This window comes from Condylura cristata, unplaced genomic scaffold (genome assembly GCF_000260355.1).
Source record: "Condylura cristata isolate star-nosed mole 26May11 unplaced genomic scaffold, ConCri1.0 scaffold00018, whole genome shotgun sequence".
NCBI lineage: Eukaryota > Metazoa > Chordata > Mammalia > Eulipotyphla > Talpidae > Condylura > Condylura cristata.
In genome coordinates this window covers 24,018,945-24,035,669 of record NW_004567119.1, presented here as the reverse complement: position 1 = coordinate 24,035,669, position 16,725 = coordinate 24,018,945, and the positions used below count along the sequence as shown (strand labels likewise).

Sequence of the window (16,725 nt, the reverse complement as noted above, 5' to 3'; positions counted from 1 at the left end):
ACTGTGCCACAGGGAGTCCCCACCTATCTTTTCTTTTAAGTATTTTATGGTTTCAGTTTTCATATCTAAGTCTTTAATGTATTTTTAGTAAAGTTTGTATATGGAGTTAAGTGACAACCAGTTTCTTTTCCTTTTTTCTTTTGCACGTGGCTGTCCAATTTGTTTTTCTGTTTGTTAAAAATGCTTGTAAAGGTTGGCCCTCCCTGGTGGCACAGCCTGTTAAAGCACAGCACTAAGAAGCTAAAGCCACTTCCTCATGAGTTCGATCCATACTTAGTTTGTCATGTCAGATGCGCCCCTTCCTTTCCTGGTATGGTTGGAATTTACATGTTCACTGGTATAATAAATTGAGACTGGGATTGGCAGGCACCCCACTGTGGAGTTCTTAGTAACTTTGATCACATTCCACCCCCCTCCCCAATAATTAAAAACACACATAAAATTGTCTCTAAACCAAATAGGATTTGATTCTAAAAGTATGTTTCTAGACAGTGGTAAAAATAAACATAGAAAACACATTCATGTAGGAAATATTTTTAAATGCCCCTGTGCTATCTTTTATTTTGACAAAGACACTATGTTGTTAATAACTTCAATGCTAATTTTGCAGCAAATTACAATAAGATCACACTGTGTAGTTGTGCCATTCAGATGACATTTATGAAATGATCTAATTTAACATGGTGACATATATTATGTGCATCTTTCATAAGTTACAACTTATGATCTTTGAGCAAAATAGACCTAAGCCACAAGAAAGAAAAAAAAATGATGTAAAATGAAATTATACCCCTTTGGGAACCAGAAGAACTGTAATTATAGTGCTTCTTCTTAAAACCATTCAAGAATATAACCATTGCTAGGAACACCAGTGTGTGGGGAACCTCTTTACACTCTTTCTCACTTGAACTCTAAAAGACTGAGAAAAATGTATTCCATTCCTGCTCTTGCTTTGTTTGAGCATGCTTCAGAATTTTACCTTTTTCCATACTCCTTAGAGATTATGGTGGGGAAATTTGGAAGGCAGCTTCTGGGAAATGCCTTGTAGAGAGGATGAGAGCTATAAAAACATACCAGCTTGACAAATGACAGGCATTATAGAATGGAAAAGAAAAGACATCTTGGTTTTACACCAATGTGGAAGCCTTTCTTCTCAAATGAATATTTTCGACAGCTGAGCAAGATGATAAACAGAAGTATCACAAAACACTTAACTCGAAACAAGTATTATGATGTACATTTTTCACCTGGCATACTCCAATTCATGACGTTTATATGTGGCAGAAACCACAGCAGATTCATTTATTTCTGAAGTGGAATGAGTACCTTACAAAGGTATCCTATTACTTTAATGTGGACATTGTTTCTCTAGAGAGGCAGAAGTTTAAGAAGTCAGTGTTTCTATAGTAGAAAAAAAAAATGTAGTAATTCTTATGGTCCTTGTCCTGGGACTAAACAAACTCCTTACAAAAATAGGTAGATTATAGATAGAAGAGAGAAAGACAGATGATGAGTAGATGGATGAATGGATGGATGAATGGGTAGATGGATAGCTATTAGGTAGATAGATTTATTTATTTTTCTTAGAAGTGTCAATAGATGATTAGATATTTCATAAATGTTGTTTTAATAGTAACTAACATGTTTATTTCCAGAATTTGTATTGAGATGCTTACTAATAAAAGTAATAAAATAGTATAGACACTACAATTTATGAATAAATTCAAAAAGACTTTCTTTCATGCTGAGTTGTAGACCTATCAACAATATGTTGAAATACATGACTGAGAGGAAAAATGGAATATGACTGGGTTCCTGTGAGGCAACTTATTTAGTGCAGTGACAGAATAGATAGCAAGTAATGAAGCAGTAGTTCTTATATCTTAATTTTGCTTAGTAATTGAACACTTATTTTTTAAAGTAGACTCCTGGGTATGACCTTCAGGGACTTTTAAGCCCATGGGTTAAATGATTTATTTGTGGACAACTAAGTGATTCAACTTTGAAATGAACTAAAATACATACTGAATGTAGAGCTGCATATTCAAATTTATTTTAGTAAATGCCAATATACTTGATTGAGAAATATATATATATATTTTTAAAGATTTATTTATTTGTGCATACAGAATTGGGATACAGGCCAGAGGCTCGGGGGCGGCGAGAGGCTTCACCAGAGACAGAGCGGGGAGCAGAACAGGCAGATCTACGAAGTACACTGCTGAGGGGAGCAGCGGGCGGGTCAGGAGAGGTCTGCCACGCCATGTGGTCACCTCCGGGGCAGGCGGGAATCGAACTCATGCGGAAGCGGCTTTAGATTTTCAGTGCTGTGCTTTAACCCGCTGCGCCACCAGGGAGGGCCGATTGAGAAATATTTTTAAAAAATGAGTATCTGCCTGTTTTCATTTGAATGGGGGGATTTATAGTATCTTGCAAGAACGTATTTGAGTTATCACTTACTGTACCAAAGTTCTATAAATTGTGATTTCTTTAACTCATAAAATTCAAATTCATACTTTTCACTGCTCAGATTTCTTTTGAACAAAGATATATTCACTGGTGATTTTCCTGTAACAAAAAGGAATACAACGTATCAGTTCTGCATAAACATCTTTAAAAAAGCAAAGAGAAATGTGAGCTTCTCGGCTAGTTTTCTGAACAAGTTTCTTTGAATACTCCATATGAATATAGATTTAAAATATCTTAATGTATCAGCACATTGAATATTCAGTGTTTATTAAAGTTAGTGCATATGACCAGCAGTTATCCCAAGAATGCAAGGTTGGTTTAGCCTTTGAAATTCAATTAATGCAACAAGCTTCGTAGCTCTCATAATCTAAATAGACATTAAAATTTTTTGAAAGCAGTCAGAATTATTTCATAGTAAATAGTCTATGCAACTAGAAATACAGAATTTCCTCAATCAGAAAATAACATCTGCAGAGAACCTTCAACAAATATCATAATGATATATATTAAACATTTTGTCCCTATATCCTGAACAAAACAAGTTTGTTCTTATAACTTCACAAAAAGAAATTCAGGTTAAATATAGTGCAAAATAGGAAAAACAACATAAGTAGTAAGAAAAAGCAAATTTGTTATTTACAGAAAATATGATAGATACCAAATGAGCAGTAAAAATGAAGCTATTTCTCCACATATATCAAGTCCCTCATCCCATCTGATCACTCTCCTTTTCCACTGTTGTTCTCCACAAAGTCATTCTGAGCTGGTTTATAATCTAAGCAAAATTGTATGCATTGTATGCTTGCTGTGCAAACATGCCTAAAAAAGAAATAACTGAACAACACTTTGGGTTATTGTAGTTGAGCCTTTTTTTTTTTTTTTAAAGATTTATTTATTTATCCATACAGAACTGGAATACAGGCTAGAGATGCGGAGGGTGAGAGGATTCACCAGAGACAGAGTGGGGAGCAGAACAGGCAGATGATCAAAGTACACTGCTGAGGGGAGCAGTGGGTGGGTCAGGAGAGGTCTGCCGCGCCATGTGGATCTCCTCCGGGGCAGGTGGGAATCGAACTCATGTGGAAGTGGCTTAAGCTTCTTAGTGCTGTGCTTTAACCCGCTGCGCCACCAGGCAGGGCCCATTGAGCCCTTCTTAATGAAACTCTGTAGTGATCATTGAGGTTCAATACCAATAGAACCTCATAGCCATGTCATAGGATTTGTAGTTTTCTTTTTGTAAATGATAGGGAGCTGTTGAATATCTTTAATATCTTTGAGTACAAGGGTGGTACATGGCATACCAAGTCAGAAATGAGAACATTTCATCCCATTAGGAAGAAGTGATAGTACAAACTGAAATGTTTAGAATTGCTAGCACTTTGTTGATAATAAAAAAAATTATATATATATATATATATATTTACTGAAGTATATCCTCCTATTTTCTACACACTCAAAGTTTCAGTTTCTTCACCTCCCCTTCAAAAATACCCTAGGAGTATCATTGTCAGACTAAGAGGATGAAAATTAATTTGATAATTTAATAAATAGACTAGGAGAGAGAAGGGACTCAGAAATTATTCCAGGTCCAACTGTTCAGTAATGACAACAATGCTGGAAGAAAAAGTGGTAGGCATGGAAAGGTGTTGGAAGGTAATATGATCTTACAAAACCCATAGGGCATGTTGTAGGTGACCAAACATTGGTTGAGTGACATTGTGAATGGATGTGTTCCTCAAAAGGAAAGAATGGGAGCTAAAGAATTCCTATAACTGAGCAACCTTTAGTCTCTGTAAAAGGAAAGCAGATTCTTAAGAATATATTCATTGATTAAAAGATTTCTTTTTTGTCCTCATTTGTATTTTCAGATCAAATGAAACACTCCAAATCCAATTTAATTTCAGGGCAGACTTCCTGTTCTTAAACTTTTGAATTTGCTTTTTAAATTCTTACTTTGTTTGGCAGCATCAACATTACCTCACTGGCTTTTAGTGAGATTCTGAGAGAAGATATAATCTATAGAACATTAGGTTTTCTCTACTTCCAGCCAAAGGAGTGCTTAGGAAGACATATTTCTGCTGTTTAAAAAGCATTGCTTTAAAACTATAGTGTCTATTACATATGAAACCTCTGATAAATATTAACTGTGCTCATCTAATTTAGTAAGAGCTGTGTAGAAATCTGTAGGAAGGAACCAAAGCAGAAAGAAGAGGGTGAGCAGCACCCTGAGGTGGTGGTCCCCTCTACTGTGTTCCAGGAAAAGAGGCCAGGTAGAGAACATGCACACTAATTCTAAGAAGGCTGAGTGACCTAATTTATAAACATCAAAGAATACTATAGATCTTAGACAATGGTACTACCCAGAATAAGAAAGTTGCATTGTAAAGATTATAATTGTTGACAGGTTATAATGATTCCTAACATTTATATACCAAACAACAGAGATTTAAAATACACAAGTCAGTCACTGAGAGAACTGGCAGGAGCAATACACAAATCCACAATGATAGGTGGAAATCCCAATACCTCTCTCAATAATTAATTGAAACCTGACAGAAAACCACTAAGTATTAAAATTAGAGCAACACCATCAACAGACATGACCTGATTGACATTTATAGTAAAAAACAGTAGGATGTAAATGTTTTCCTTGTCTACACAGAACACCAGAATAGATTAAGTTCTGGGTCATAAATCAAGGCCTATGGGTGCTAATTGGGAAGAAGCCTTTGAAAATCTCTGGGAAGCTAAGGAGATAGAAATTGCAAAACTCGTACTTCTTTTCCCAAAATCTTTAGAAAATGTTGTACATTATTATTATTTTTTTAACCCCCTCCAATAAATCTGCTCTTCTTAAAATTGACTCATGGCTGAATTTCACCTCTAGGATCAGAGGGCTCTCAGGTGGCAAGAAGATTCCAGGATGGAAGAAGCAGATATTCAGGGTCAGGGTGACAGAATATTCAACCTGTAGTCTTGTAGGGAATTTAAAAGCACTTGATCCTTCAAAAAAGGAGAATTTGCCTAATAAGCAGCTTTTGTAGTCTTCAGGACCCTGGGATGCTCTAACTGTTGTATCAGATTTAAATAAGAATATAGCAAACTATAGGAGATAAACTTTTTGTACAGAATATATTTTTACTTCCCTTTACCATATTTACTCTTTGTTTTTCTTGATCTTTGAAGGAGTACTCTTTTCTTGTAGGAAGTATGTTTGGCAGAAATGTATGGGTATTCCCTCAAGGCACTTGCTGTCTGTCTGGAGAACAAGACAAATCCATGTGAAGCGACAGTAAAAAGGGGGGATCATTACAGGATGATGCATTTTAAGTGTCACAGTGCAGGCACTGGTTAGATCTCTTGAGTGTGCATGCACATGTGCATCAATGGATGCCTTTTATTTTTGCAGGTCAGACAGACATACATTCCTATATTCAGGAATTGTTTCCAGATCTGGGTGTGAGGGGGGCAGGAAACAGCAAATTTGCACCTGTGTCTTCGCTACTGACATCCCTTAGAAACCACAACATTTGGTATCTTTATGCACCTTACTTTTCATAGTATGGGGATATTTTCATATCAATTATTTTATCCTTACACACTGATTCCACTGATTCTCTGTTTTTCAGATGAGGAAAAATGAGATTGTGGTGGATTTTTAAAAAATTCTTTAAAAATACTTTTTTTCCATCTTTGTAACTGAATCCCAACCTCCTGTGATATTTTCAATATCCCTAGGGTCAAAGGTAAATCCACCCATGTCTTTCCACAAGTAGGTCCCTTGCCTATGTGAAAACCCTGCTTAGTAGCATGAAGAGTGGGCTTGAGCCCCAGTGGAAGGATATTTGGGGAGAAATATCAATGCTCTCGTAAGAGATTTGATGTCAGTCTACGTCTTTACTAAATTTCTCAGATGTACATTCATACTTATGTGCATATGTTGTATTATGAATGTTGTTAACTCTTAATAAGCTTTTTTAAAACCAATATTGCATTTTCTGCATACAGAGTTGATGAATATTCCATATCTTATGTATTTTCATCTCAAACAATGTGAAAAGGAAAATTACAGACTTTTCAACTATTTTGCTTCCTAGGACTTTAAAACAAGTAACTTTTTTTTTTGGCATTTTTACCACACAGTACAAATCAGCTAAATATGCTGAATGTAGTGAAATAATGCAATCAATTAATCATTGATATGCTGAAATAGTTCTAGAGGAGAGGAGTATGGGGAAAAAAGCACATCGGCAAAAAACTTCATTGTAAACATTCTTAAAACCTGTATAGGAGGATTACATTAGCAAAAGATATTTAATGAAAGCACCAGGCACCTATAAAATAAGTTTGGGTCAGCAAGATAGTCCATGAGAGGGATGGACAAAGCAGAGAGGTGAAGTAAAGACTAACTTAACTCCTGACTATTTTCTATTTTCAGCTTCCCCATCACTGTATTTTGATTTCTTTATATGGTGCTCAATGCCTAATTCCACCTTTCCCTTTCAGGCATCCACTCCTGACATCTGTGGGGCTTATTTTCATTCTGTTCTATATATTCACCCTGCTGCAACATCCTATGTTTTTTGTGTCTAAAGGAAAATACCCCATTACCTTCTTGTCTGTTTAACATTAAAAGTTTTTTTCTCCCTCTCTTCCTGTCATGTACCTAATGAGCAAATTATCTAAAAATAGATATGTTCATCATTCTACAAAATGTTGTATCTTCTCTAGGTTGGAGACCAGTGTAATTGTAAGAGACATGTGTCTGGCAGACATTGCAATCAGTGCCAGAATGGATTCTACAATCCACAAAGGCTGGATCCTGAGGGCTGCAAGTCCTGTGATTGTAATACTTCTGAGATGGTGGAAGGAGCTATAACCTGTCACCCAAATTCAGGCCAGTGCAAGTGCAAAGTCAATGTTATTGGTATGTGTAATGCAGAAGTTTACAGTCACATCTCTGTTACCATCTAGAATAAAATTCTCTGTTTGATTTCTTAACTGAAGAATAAAGCAAAATTCCTTTCTCAAGGCTGGCAAGCAAAAAAAAAATTGGATGAAATTAACTGTCTAAAAATGATTAAATTAATTCCATCAAACTACAGCTTGAAGCTCAGTTTAATCAACCCTTTAGAAGTTTTTTTTTTATATATATGTATATTCTGTAGATGCCTTAGTTCACTTGGTCCCTTACTAATAAGTCATAGAAAAATATAATTTGCTTACTTCATAGATGTTTCTTTTAGAAAATTAACATTTTTTCAAAATGGTTTATACTTAATGAGTTCTAAGCAAATCATTTCAATGCTAGCTTTCTTAATAGACCAAAATAAATGGAATTTTTCAAAATATTCTGTGCTACCAGGTCCTTTGTGATAAATCTTTACATTTTTTTTCTATTATATTTCTTTGAACTATTCCTATGAAATGCAAAATAAGTCAGCACAATCCCACAGATCATGTATATTGCTAGGTTAGTTATAAAGGGCCACATAATTTTAATTTTGTAATTCAATACCAAGCTGATTATAATAAACAGCTACCTTCGCTGTTATTTATCATTTTTTTATACAAGACGTGCTTTTTTTGTTTGTTACTCCCACAGGTATTTTTCAGAAATTAGATTTGATTATAGCAATTTATTACATCCAACACTTTTGAGGGGAACCACAGCCACATAAGGACAAAATTTATCAAGTGCCCAAATGCACTATGTACATAATGCACTTGAAATTTTGATATATGAGAATATTATGAGAGGAAAGTTTGCTGATGAAGTGAGTCTCCTATTGTAGCTGAGCGTGTCTTGGTTTTTGTACGAAGTTTAAAAAAGACCTTCGCCTTTCTATTGTCATTCGAGCCTCCCAGACTTCCAAGGTTTTTCTAACACTGACCTCCACCTTGTAATAGGAACCTGCCCGGCAGGGACTTCTGCTAGTCCACACACACCTGTGTGTGCACCTGCAAGTGGCCGGCTGGCCAGTCCCCACCACTGCCCCCTTACTGCTGTGATGCAACTCAGAGTTAATTCTTTATCTTTTGTCTGAGTAGATCCACCTACATCATTTTATACAATTCTGCCAGACAAGCGATTCATTTTAATTTAATAAAAATTACGTGATTGGAATTAACCAGATTTCTCTGGCTTTAAAAAAGGAGCACATCAAAGTGTTAACCATCCCCCTAACCCTTACGCATTTCAGACATGCCAAAACTCACTTTTCAGAAAAAAAAAAAATAGTAAAACTCCCTTGAAAAAAAAGAAGCACATCTATGGGCAAGTGTTACCTGTGATGCTGAATGAAGCCTAAGACTTTTGAATTCCACCATATAACATCATTGTTCTTTCATGTGAGATACATTTTAAATTCAAAATATACAAACACATTTAAAGAAAGAGCTTCATAGAAAATTAAATGCTTCTTGTCTGTATCAATGGAATCTTCTTTGCCCAGAGCTTAAAGAAGGGACAAAAATTCAAATTTTCCCTTTACTTAGAATTTGTTATGACCTCCATGCCATGTATCTTTTATTGGTTGAACCAGCTAGTATCCTGCTGGAAATTATAAAGATCTCTCTATTTGAAGAGGAGGTCATCATTGTGATATTATTTCTAGAGTTATTTCCATAGATCCAATGTTTTTAATAAAAAAAGTAGTGTATATATATATATATATATATATATATATATATATATATATATATATTTTCTTTTCCTAATGGGATTAGCAAGTAACCTTATTCAATTTTGTTTTAATATGATTTAAAAAAACAGAAAATATAAGTATATGTTGTATATGCTTCAGAAAGCAGACTGGTAGAGTTAACAAAACTGCTAAATCTTACTAATGATTCTATCACCAGTAAAATACATTAGCACCAATAATTTTATTAAAGTAGGTCATTCATCTAGAATAAAAAGGGGGAAGAATGTGAATTAAATGCCAAGTGTGCTAACTCGCCTGTACTTGTTAACACCGAATGTGATGCCCTGTAGGCCTTCCCGAGTAGCGTCAGGAATAGATTACCTGTCAGGAATATGTATGGCATATTCAAATAAGCACTGCGCATATTTTTAAAACTGATATGATATGAATCCATGTAGACCAATTTTAATAGTTCAAAATGAGTCATAATTCTTGTTAACAATACAGTTATTTTTAAAATTTGCAGCAATAGTAGTCTTTTTTTATTTTCCTTATTGAAATTAAATGATATGCCTTGGGTGAGCCATTCATCACTGTTAAAGACTTGCCTTCCTCTGGAGTTCTTGAATCTTTACCCATATGTACATATAGAATATGCATTTCCTTCTAGTTTAGGAAATGCTTTTTCTAATTGTTGGTGTCTGGGTGTAATTTTGACTAATTTTTTTATTGCGATTATATTTTGAAATTAATTTTCAGTGGTTTCAACCCCATATCATCAGCTATTTAAATTCAGTGATATGGAAAGCATATCTATGGGAAGTATTTTGCGTCTCGTGTTATTGTTCGAAAGAATTTCTTTATTCCTTTGCCTTGCTATACACTTTTTGAAATTAACCTAAGTTGTCAGAGCTTTAAGTTTAGGTGATAAAACACTTTCCTGTGTAAAATGTGTATCTGTGCACCTTTAAGTAGGAATAATACATACAGCAGAATTTACTTAGTGTTTAAAGAGGCATGTTCTGAATCACACAATATGACAAGTAATGTGATTGCTTTATGAGCCAAGGAGAGCATAATTTATATTAATTGAAAATGACAAAACATTGGAGCACATACACGCATTCAAATAATAGTTGTTCTGCATGAGCTTTATTTATATTAACTATTTAAATATGTGACATTCAAGAGTAAGTGTATATACTCTTATCACAAAAAATATTGCCAATGTAACATTTTCTTAAACATTTTTAGGGCATTCTGATTTCAAGGGAAGTGATATAGGAATTTGAATTTTTTTGTATAGCTTTAAAATGGGCATTCTCTTAATATAACATGGCTAAAATAATAGTTTTAATACAATTAAGTATCAGTTTTAAAATAACACTTTTAATGTATTTTTGAAGTTATATTTATTAAGGTAATGTTGATCTACATTGCAATAAATTTTCCAGTTTACACCTCTACAATTGTGTGTTATTTCACAACCACCCACCATCAAAGCCCCAGTAATCCTTCATTATACACCACTTTCCTCTGCTCCGTTCCTAACACATCTACCTTTTAATATTTTTAAAGAGGAAAGCAGCAGCAGCATTTGCAGGAAGCATTTTTGGCAGTAAGCAACAAATATATACAATGCTATAAAGCACAATGCAAATTGTAGATAAATGCATTAGATCTTGCCATTGATTTTTGTTTGTTTTTGTGTTTTTGGCATTACTTATTTAAAAACACTTGACATTTTCTGTCTGCATTAAATGTGGGCAGTAGAATTGTTTCAGCTAATCTGAAAGCTTAAATGGAGTGATTTTTCCTTTCCTTACCTTTTGAACACATTTCATCTTCAGGACTTAAATGCAATCAATGCAATTTTGGATTTAAATTTCTCCGAAGTTTTCCTGATGATGGGTGTGAAGACTGCCAGTGTAACCTCCATGGCTCAGTAGACAAGCTCTGCAATGCTCTTTCTGGCCAGTGCAAGTGCAAAAAGGAAACCAGAGGACTTCATTATGACACCTGCAGAGAACACTTGTATGGCCCAGATGTCGCCAGGTGTAAGGCTTGTGACTGCGATGCAGCAGTATCCCTCCCTGGGAGTGTCTGTGATGCCAGGACAGGGCAGGGCGCCCGTCACCTTAATATTGGAGGGAGACAGTGCAATGAATATTTGGAAGGATACTTTTACCTGCAGCAAAGTAAGTCTGTCCTCTGTCTACCTTGTAACTGTGCTAAGGCTGGAACCATCAATGACTCTGCTTGTGACACCTCAACAGGATTGTGTCCTTGCAAATTACGACTCACAGGTCCGCTCTGTGATCAGTGTGAGTCCCATAGGTACAATGTGATCATTGGCAATTTCCAAGGCTGCCGAGAGTGTGCATGTAACTCCTTGGGGACATATCCTAGGACCATTTGTGACCCAGTCAGTGGTCAGTGTCCATGTTTGCCTAATATTCAAGGAAGAAGATGTGATCACTGTCAACCAGGTAAATGAGAAATGTGATCTTTAGGACTTAGATGTGATCATCGCCATTTTGGATTTCACTTTCTCTGAAATTTTCCATAAGATGTTTGTGAAGGCCACTTACACTGTTCTCTATCGGGGGTGCCAGGTGACTGCTCTTTATTCCTGGGCTGGGATTTGGAAAAATTGTGTCTCTGACATTGGTGCTAGATGTTCATCCTTGCCCAACACAGATGCTAATGTCTAATGTGCTCAGAATTGTGATATGTATTTATATTTCAAGTTGGGAGAGTGATTCTTTAGGTTAAGATAAGCCAACCAGACATTTCATAATTGACACATATTTAACTTCTCAACTTGAAATTATTTATTTTTGAACTACTGAAAAAAGAATCTAAGCCACACAAGAACAAATTTTATTTTTCCAGAGGATGAAAAACTTGGATATCTATACAACTGCAAATATTCAGACAACAGACCGATATGCTGAGCAAAGCTGACCATGCTGTGAAACTAATAAACACCTACTTAGTTGTGGTGTAACAATCATTCTGTTGGTTTCCCAACTGGAGAGAAGATGGAGTCCTTCTCCAACCATCCCTCTGTTACAGGATTTTAACTAAAGCAATGCATTTCCTTGTATATTCATGACAATGCCATGATAAACGTAGGCATTGATCACCGGTCAGCCACTGCATAATTGTTATCCTGTCCCCTGAGGTCAGTGTGAGTCACCTGAGCCTTTGAAGTGGAGGGTAAAGCAGATGAAGAAGTGAGGGGATGGTGGGAGTCAGAGCAGGCCGTACATGATAACGAATCCAGCTGGGGAGAGTGGACGGCCTCCCTTTCCTTTGATGTTGATTAGTGTGACAAGTAGACCCAGGGAAACAGAGAGGAATCAATGCATTCACCATTGTTTTTTGAGATACAGTATCAGAAAATAATTTGAAGTCACTTGAACATTAATGGGACCTATATTATCACAGAGCTGTCCCATAAACACTGACTGGGAGCAAAATAACTGTGGTTTATTTTGCCTCCCTTCTAGGTAAACCAACACCAGCTGATGGACCAAATGTTGTAGGCATTAAGTGATGGTCTGTTGCTGAAGTTCCCTGGTGACTTGTGTCTGACCCTAGGACACAGTTACACAGCAGAGCTGGAGAGCCATTGGGGGCTCCTCTGGGATGATTCGTTCAGTGGGGAAAAAAATAAACTGATAGACTTATTTTGGAAAGCTTTTGTACTTAGAAATAGAAGAGATGTCTAGAAAACTAAGCAGAGATCCATTTCTAGAAAAGAAATATAATCAGGGCAGAACCTTGCAGTAGGTTTTTGTAGTCAAAATTAGATAATCTCTGATATTGGTTTAGCTAAGTGGAGGCTGTGTTGAGGGGAGGATGTCAGGAGCTAAACACTCATATTCTGATAGTCTGCATGTTTCAAGTTGAAAGGGAACAATAGAAATAAAAGCCAGATCCAACATCTATATAATTGAAGGTGGTTCCTCTGGTAGGGAGATTCCTGGAAGAAGAATGGCCCCGTGGACTGCTATTGATATTCTAGATCATGGGCCTTAAATTGTATTTGAATCTTGAAATTATCTACCTATACATTTTGATGAAGTGCAAGTTAAGTTTGAAAGTAAAATACTGGGGAGTCATATTCCCATTTACTTCATGATTTCCTCTTTCTTAATTTGTCCCTTCTTGATTTCAGCAACTTACCTAAATTTCTTTTTCTTTTCTTTTCTTGAATACATTTATTTTTACATCATTCTTCAGTTTGTACATTTTGTCATCTCAGTTGTAATCTCCCTGGACTTCCCACCACTAATTCACCCATGTGCTAGACATAAGACCTGTAACCATAAAATATCTAGAAGGAAATATTGGGGAAGTTATTTCTTAGGCTATTTGCCTAAGCATAGATGTCACAAAACTGAAAACATCTGTACATCTGTGGCAAATTGCCCTCATTAAAGGAGATTATAGGATGGAGATCATCATTATTAATGAAAATAATGATCATGCTTATAGTATTCTTGCATTTTGTTTATAGGAGCACTTGTGTAATTGCCCTTGTTAGTCTCAGTATCTTAAGAGTAGGAATTATTTTAATAAATAAAATAACTGTGCATATCCTTGATTCTAACATAAATCCTTATATTTCACACACAGTGTCTTTAAGGTGGTGAGAAATAATCAGTTAACAAGAGCATCTGTCCTAGAGAGGGTTTTTCAAAGAAACAGAACCAATAGGAAAGGGTTGTGTGTGTGTTATATTTGTGATTTTTTTCTCCACTAAATCTATCAACCCACAAGAAGGATCCAAATCCCTGACCTTCCCCTACTAGTTTGCACCTACCCGTTCCTACATATTTTGCACAGCAAGATCCTAGTCATTTCTTCGGCATGTGTTCTAAGGCTTCCTTCAGGTGTCTCTGAATTAGGTGTCCTGGCTTCCCAATCTTTGTGTTCTTCTTTTTTCTTGCATTTTTTTAGTTTTGTAATTGGGAGAAGCCATCCTCCAGGAACATCAGAAAAGGAGTTAGAGTAGTGATAAGTTGCTTTTTAGAATGTTGTATGTCTAAGATGATCTTTAAGTTATTTCACTGTTATCTTCCAGTATTGCCAATCTGATTTTTCTTTTTCTCTTTTATATTCTAGAGGCTTCTAGTACTTACATATCTTTCAATTCAGAGGCTTTCATCAAGGTTTGCTCTTTGGTAAATATTGTTTCTGGCTATCCAGTTTACCTTTTATCTATAAATTAGTGCCCTTGTATTCTGGAAAAATCCATAAAACACCTTCATAATCTTGACCAAACACCTGGGCAGTGGGCCTTGTTGAGCTGCTGTATACACCCAATATGGTCACTGCAGCATGCCATCCCCTCATGTCTAGCCCAAGTTCTCTTTGGTTTAATTCCAAAAGAAAAACACAGGCTTCCCTCAAAATGCAAATGGGAGAAACTTATAGTTGGGGGAGGACTTTGAAAAAGAATAAGTCTTGGGGGGAGCCCATCACCTGTCTGGTGGGTCCTCACCCATGGTAGAACGTGACTCGAAAGTAGGGACATGGAGAGAAACAACAGTAATGGGATTTACACAAGGAATGAGAAAGGGAGGGGAAAGGGAAAGAGAAGTGACAATGAGTGAATGAATGAACATGTGAATCAACATGTTTGGATGCTGTCTGTCCTACTATAGATAGTGACTGTGGTACAGACTTCAGAATCCAAGCAGGAGCCCATGGCAGCTGGGTTATTCAGCATGGCAAGCTGGAACCAACTGCATGGAAGAAAGGGACCAGTCCAGAGATCAGAAGTGTGGGCCAGGATCAGAGGGCAAGCTGATCCTGGCCACCAAGAGACCACCTCCTGTGTTTGGGCCCTTTAAAGTCTTCTGGCCATTCTGCCCCTCCCATTGCTCCAAGAAGTCCCTGTTCAGGAAGCCCTGGGCTTTTGAGTCTAGAAAGCTCCACTTTCTACCTTCCAGCTGTTAGTCCCAGACATGTTCCTGGTTCTGCCATGTGCATATGGGTGCTCCATAGATTTCTTTAGTTAGTGAGTACTTAAATTTAAAAATACTTCACTGGCTTTCTTAAGGCACAGGCATGACATGAGCCCAGAGCAGCTCTTTTAAACCCACTTATAGGCCAGGATATCTAGGAAAGTGGTGAGCCCACTCACTGCATCTGCCCTGTATAGACTCACTCCATGTGGCATGTGGCCACAGGGGCCACTGGACTTGATGCAGATGGCCATGAGCACAGCGAGCCCAGTTTCGTAGAGTTCAACTGCCACACCAGCCAAGATATCTCAAAATACTGCTCTGAAGAGGAAGCCAGCAGCTGTTGCTGGCCACCTGCCCCCCCAGCTTGTCCATGCAACTGGCTGATGCATAGGGCTGTAGAGCACCCTCAGCAAGTCATGCATGCCTGGGGGTGCTGCAGAAATGGCACACCCAGGCTAGAGTTATCTGCCTCACAGATGCCCATGCAGGTGATGGGCAGTAGGCTGAGCCAGCCCCATGCAGCCCAAGGGCTTTACAGGTGTGAATAGGGCCAGAAGCCCTAGAGCAAGACAACTAGGGCCAGAGGCAGCAGCTTGGTGGCTGTTCCTCCAGCAACTCGACTTCAGAAACTTCTGGAACCTTCAGTTCTATACTTCTCTTTCCAGAGTTTGGTCAACTGAATCAGTGAGCATGCTGTGGACCTCTCCATGGCAAATGTTTTGCTTGTTGTCCTGCCTTTGGCTGCCATCTCCTCATCACTCTCCTTATTTCATCTTTGGAGATTTCCGGAGAGGAAACTGCTCAGTCGACTATGCTTAACTGACAATGTTAACCTGACCCCCCTGGGATATAATCTTTTTCAGGCCAGGTCTTTCTAGTTATGCTTGGCTCCTTCCTTTTTACACAGTTCTTAAATTGTGTACCAAAACCAGTCTTCTCTGTTTTTCCTTCGATCATGTCTAGCATAGATATGAACACTTCACGATGCCTTATCCTCCTGTTCCAAGCCACTTTTTTCTGGACTACACAACAGGCCTCCTGAACTCCATTTCTACTCTCTCCTGTTTCTCCTTTTCTAGTCACTTTCAGCACATAGTCAAATGACTCTGTTCAGACTTCAGTGAGATCATCCCGTACCCCCCGCCCACTGCCTTTTGGCAGACAGCACAGGACAGAGGGAGGCTGGCAAGTGACCCATGGCAAGTCCAGGAGCTCTCGGATCTTCATGTCCATGAGTGTCAGATGACTTGTCCTCTCCAGCTGTCAAGGCTCTCTGCCCCTCCTCAGATTGCTCTGGGCCCTTCCCTAGGCATGCAGAGCAGTGCACCCCTCACTTTTCACAAGTTCCCATTATACAACTTTGCTTTGGTGAAAGACCTGTACTAGAACCTAACATAAAACCACCAAAGGATTTTTGCTTACACAGCAAAATGTAAAAAGCAAAAGAGCATCAGTGTTGGTTTTGTAGCTGTTGTTCCAGAAGCTGTGGTGCCCCCAGCAGAGAGTCCATCCCCGCCACACACCTTCCTCAGAACTACAGGCAGTGTATCTTGACTTTTGCTAGATCATTATAGTATTTTAGGTTTTTGTATAACTGTTGGTATATCCGGGAGGTAATTTTTTGG

General features: G+C 37.5%; 1 protein-coding gene across 1 annotated transcript in view; it reads left to right on the top strand.

Moving 5' to 3' along the window:
• Positions 1–16,725, top strand: part of USH2A (Usher syndrome 2A (autosomal recessive, mild)) — a 589,735-nt gene that overhangs the window by 98,775 nt on the left and 474,235 nt on the right. The window contains 2 exon segments of the mRNA XM_004685238.1: positions 7,201–7,396; positions 10,967–11,605. Coding sequence (XP_004685295.1) covers positions 7,201–7,396; positions 10,967–11,605 — 835 coding nt within the window.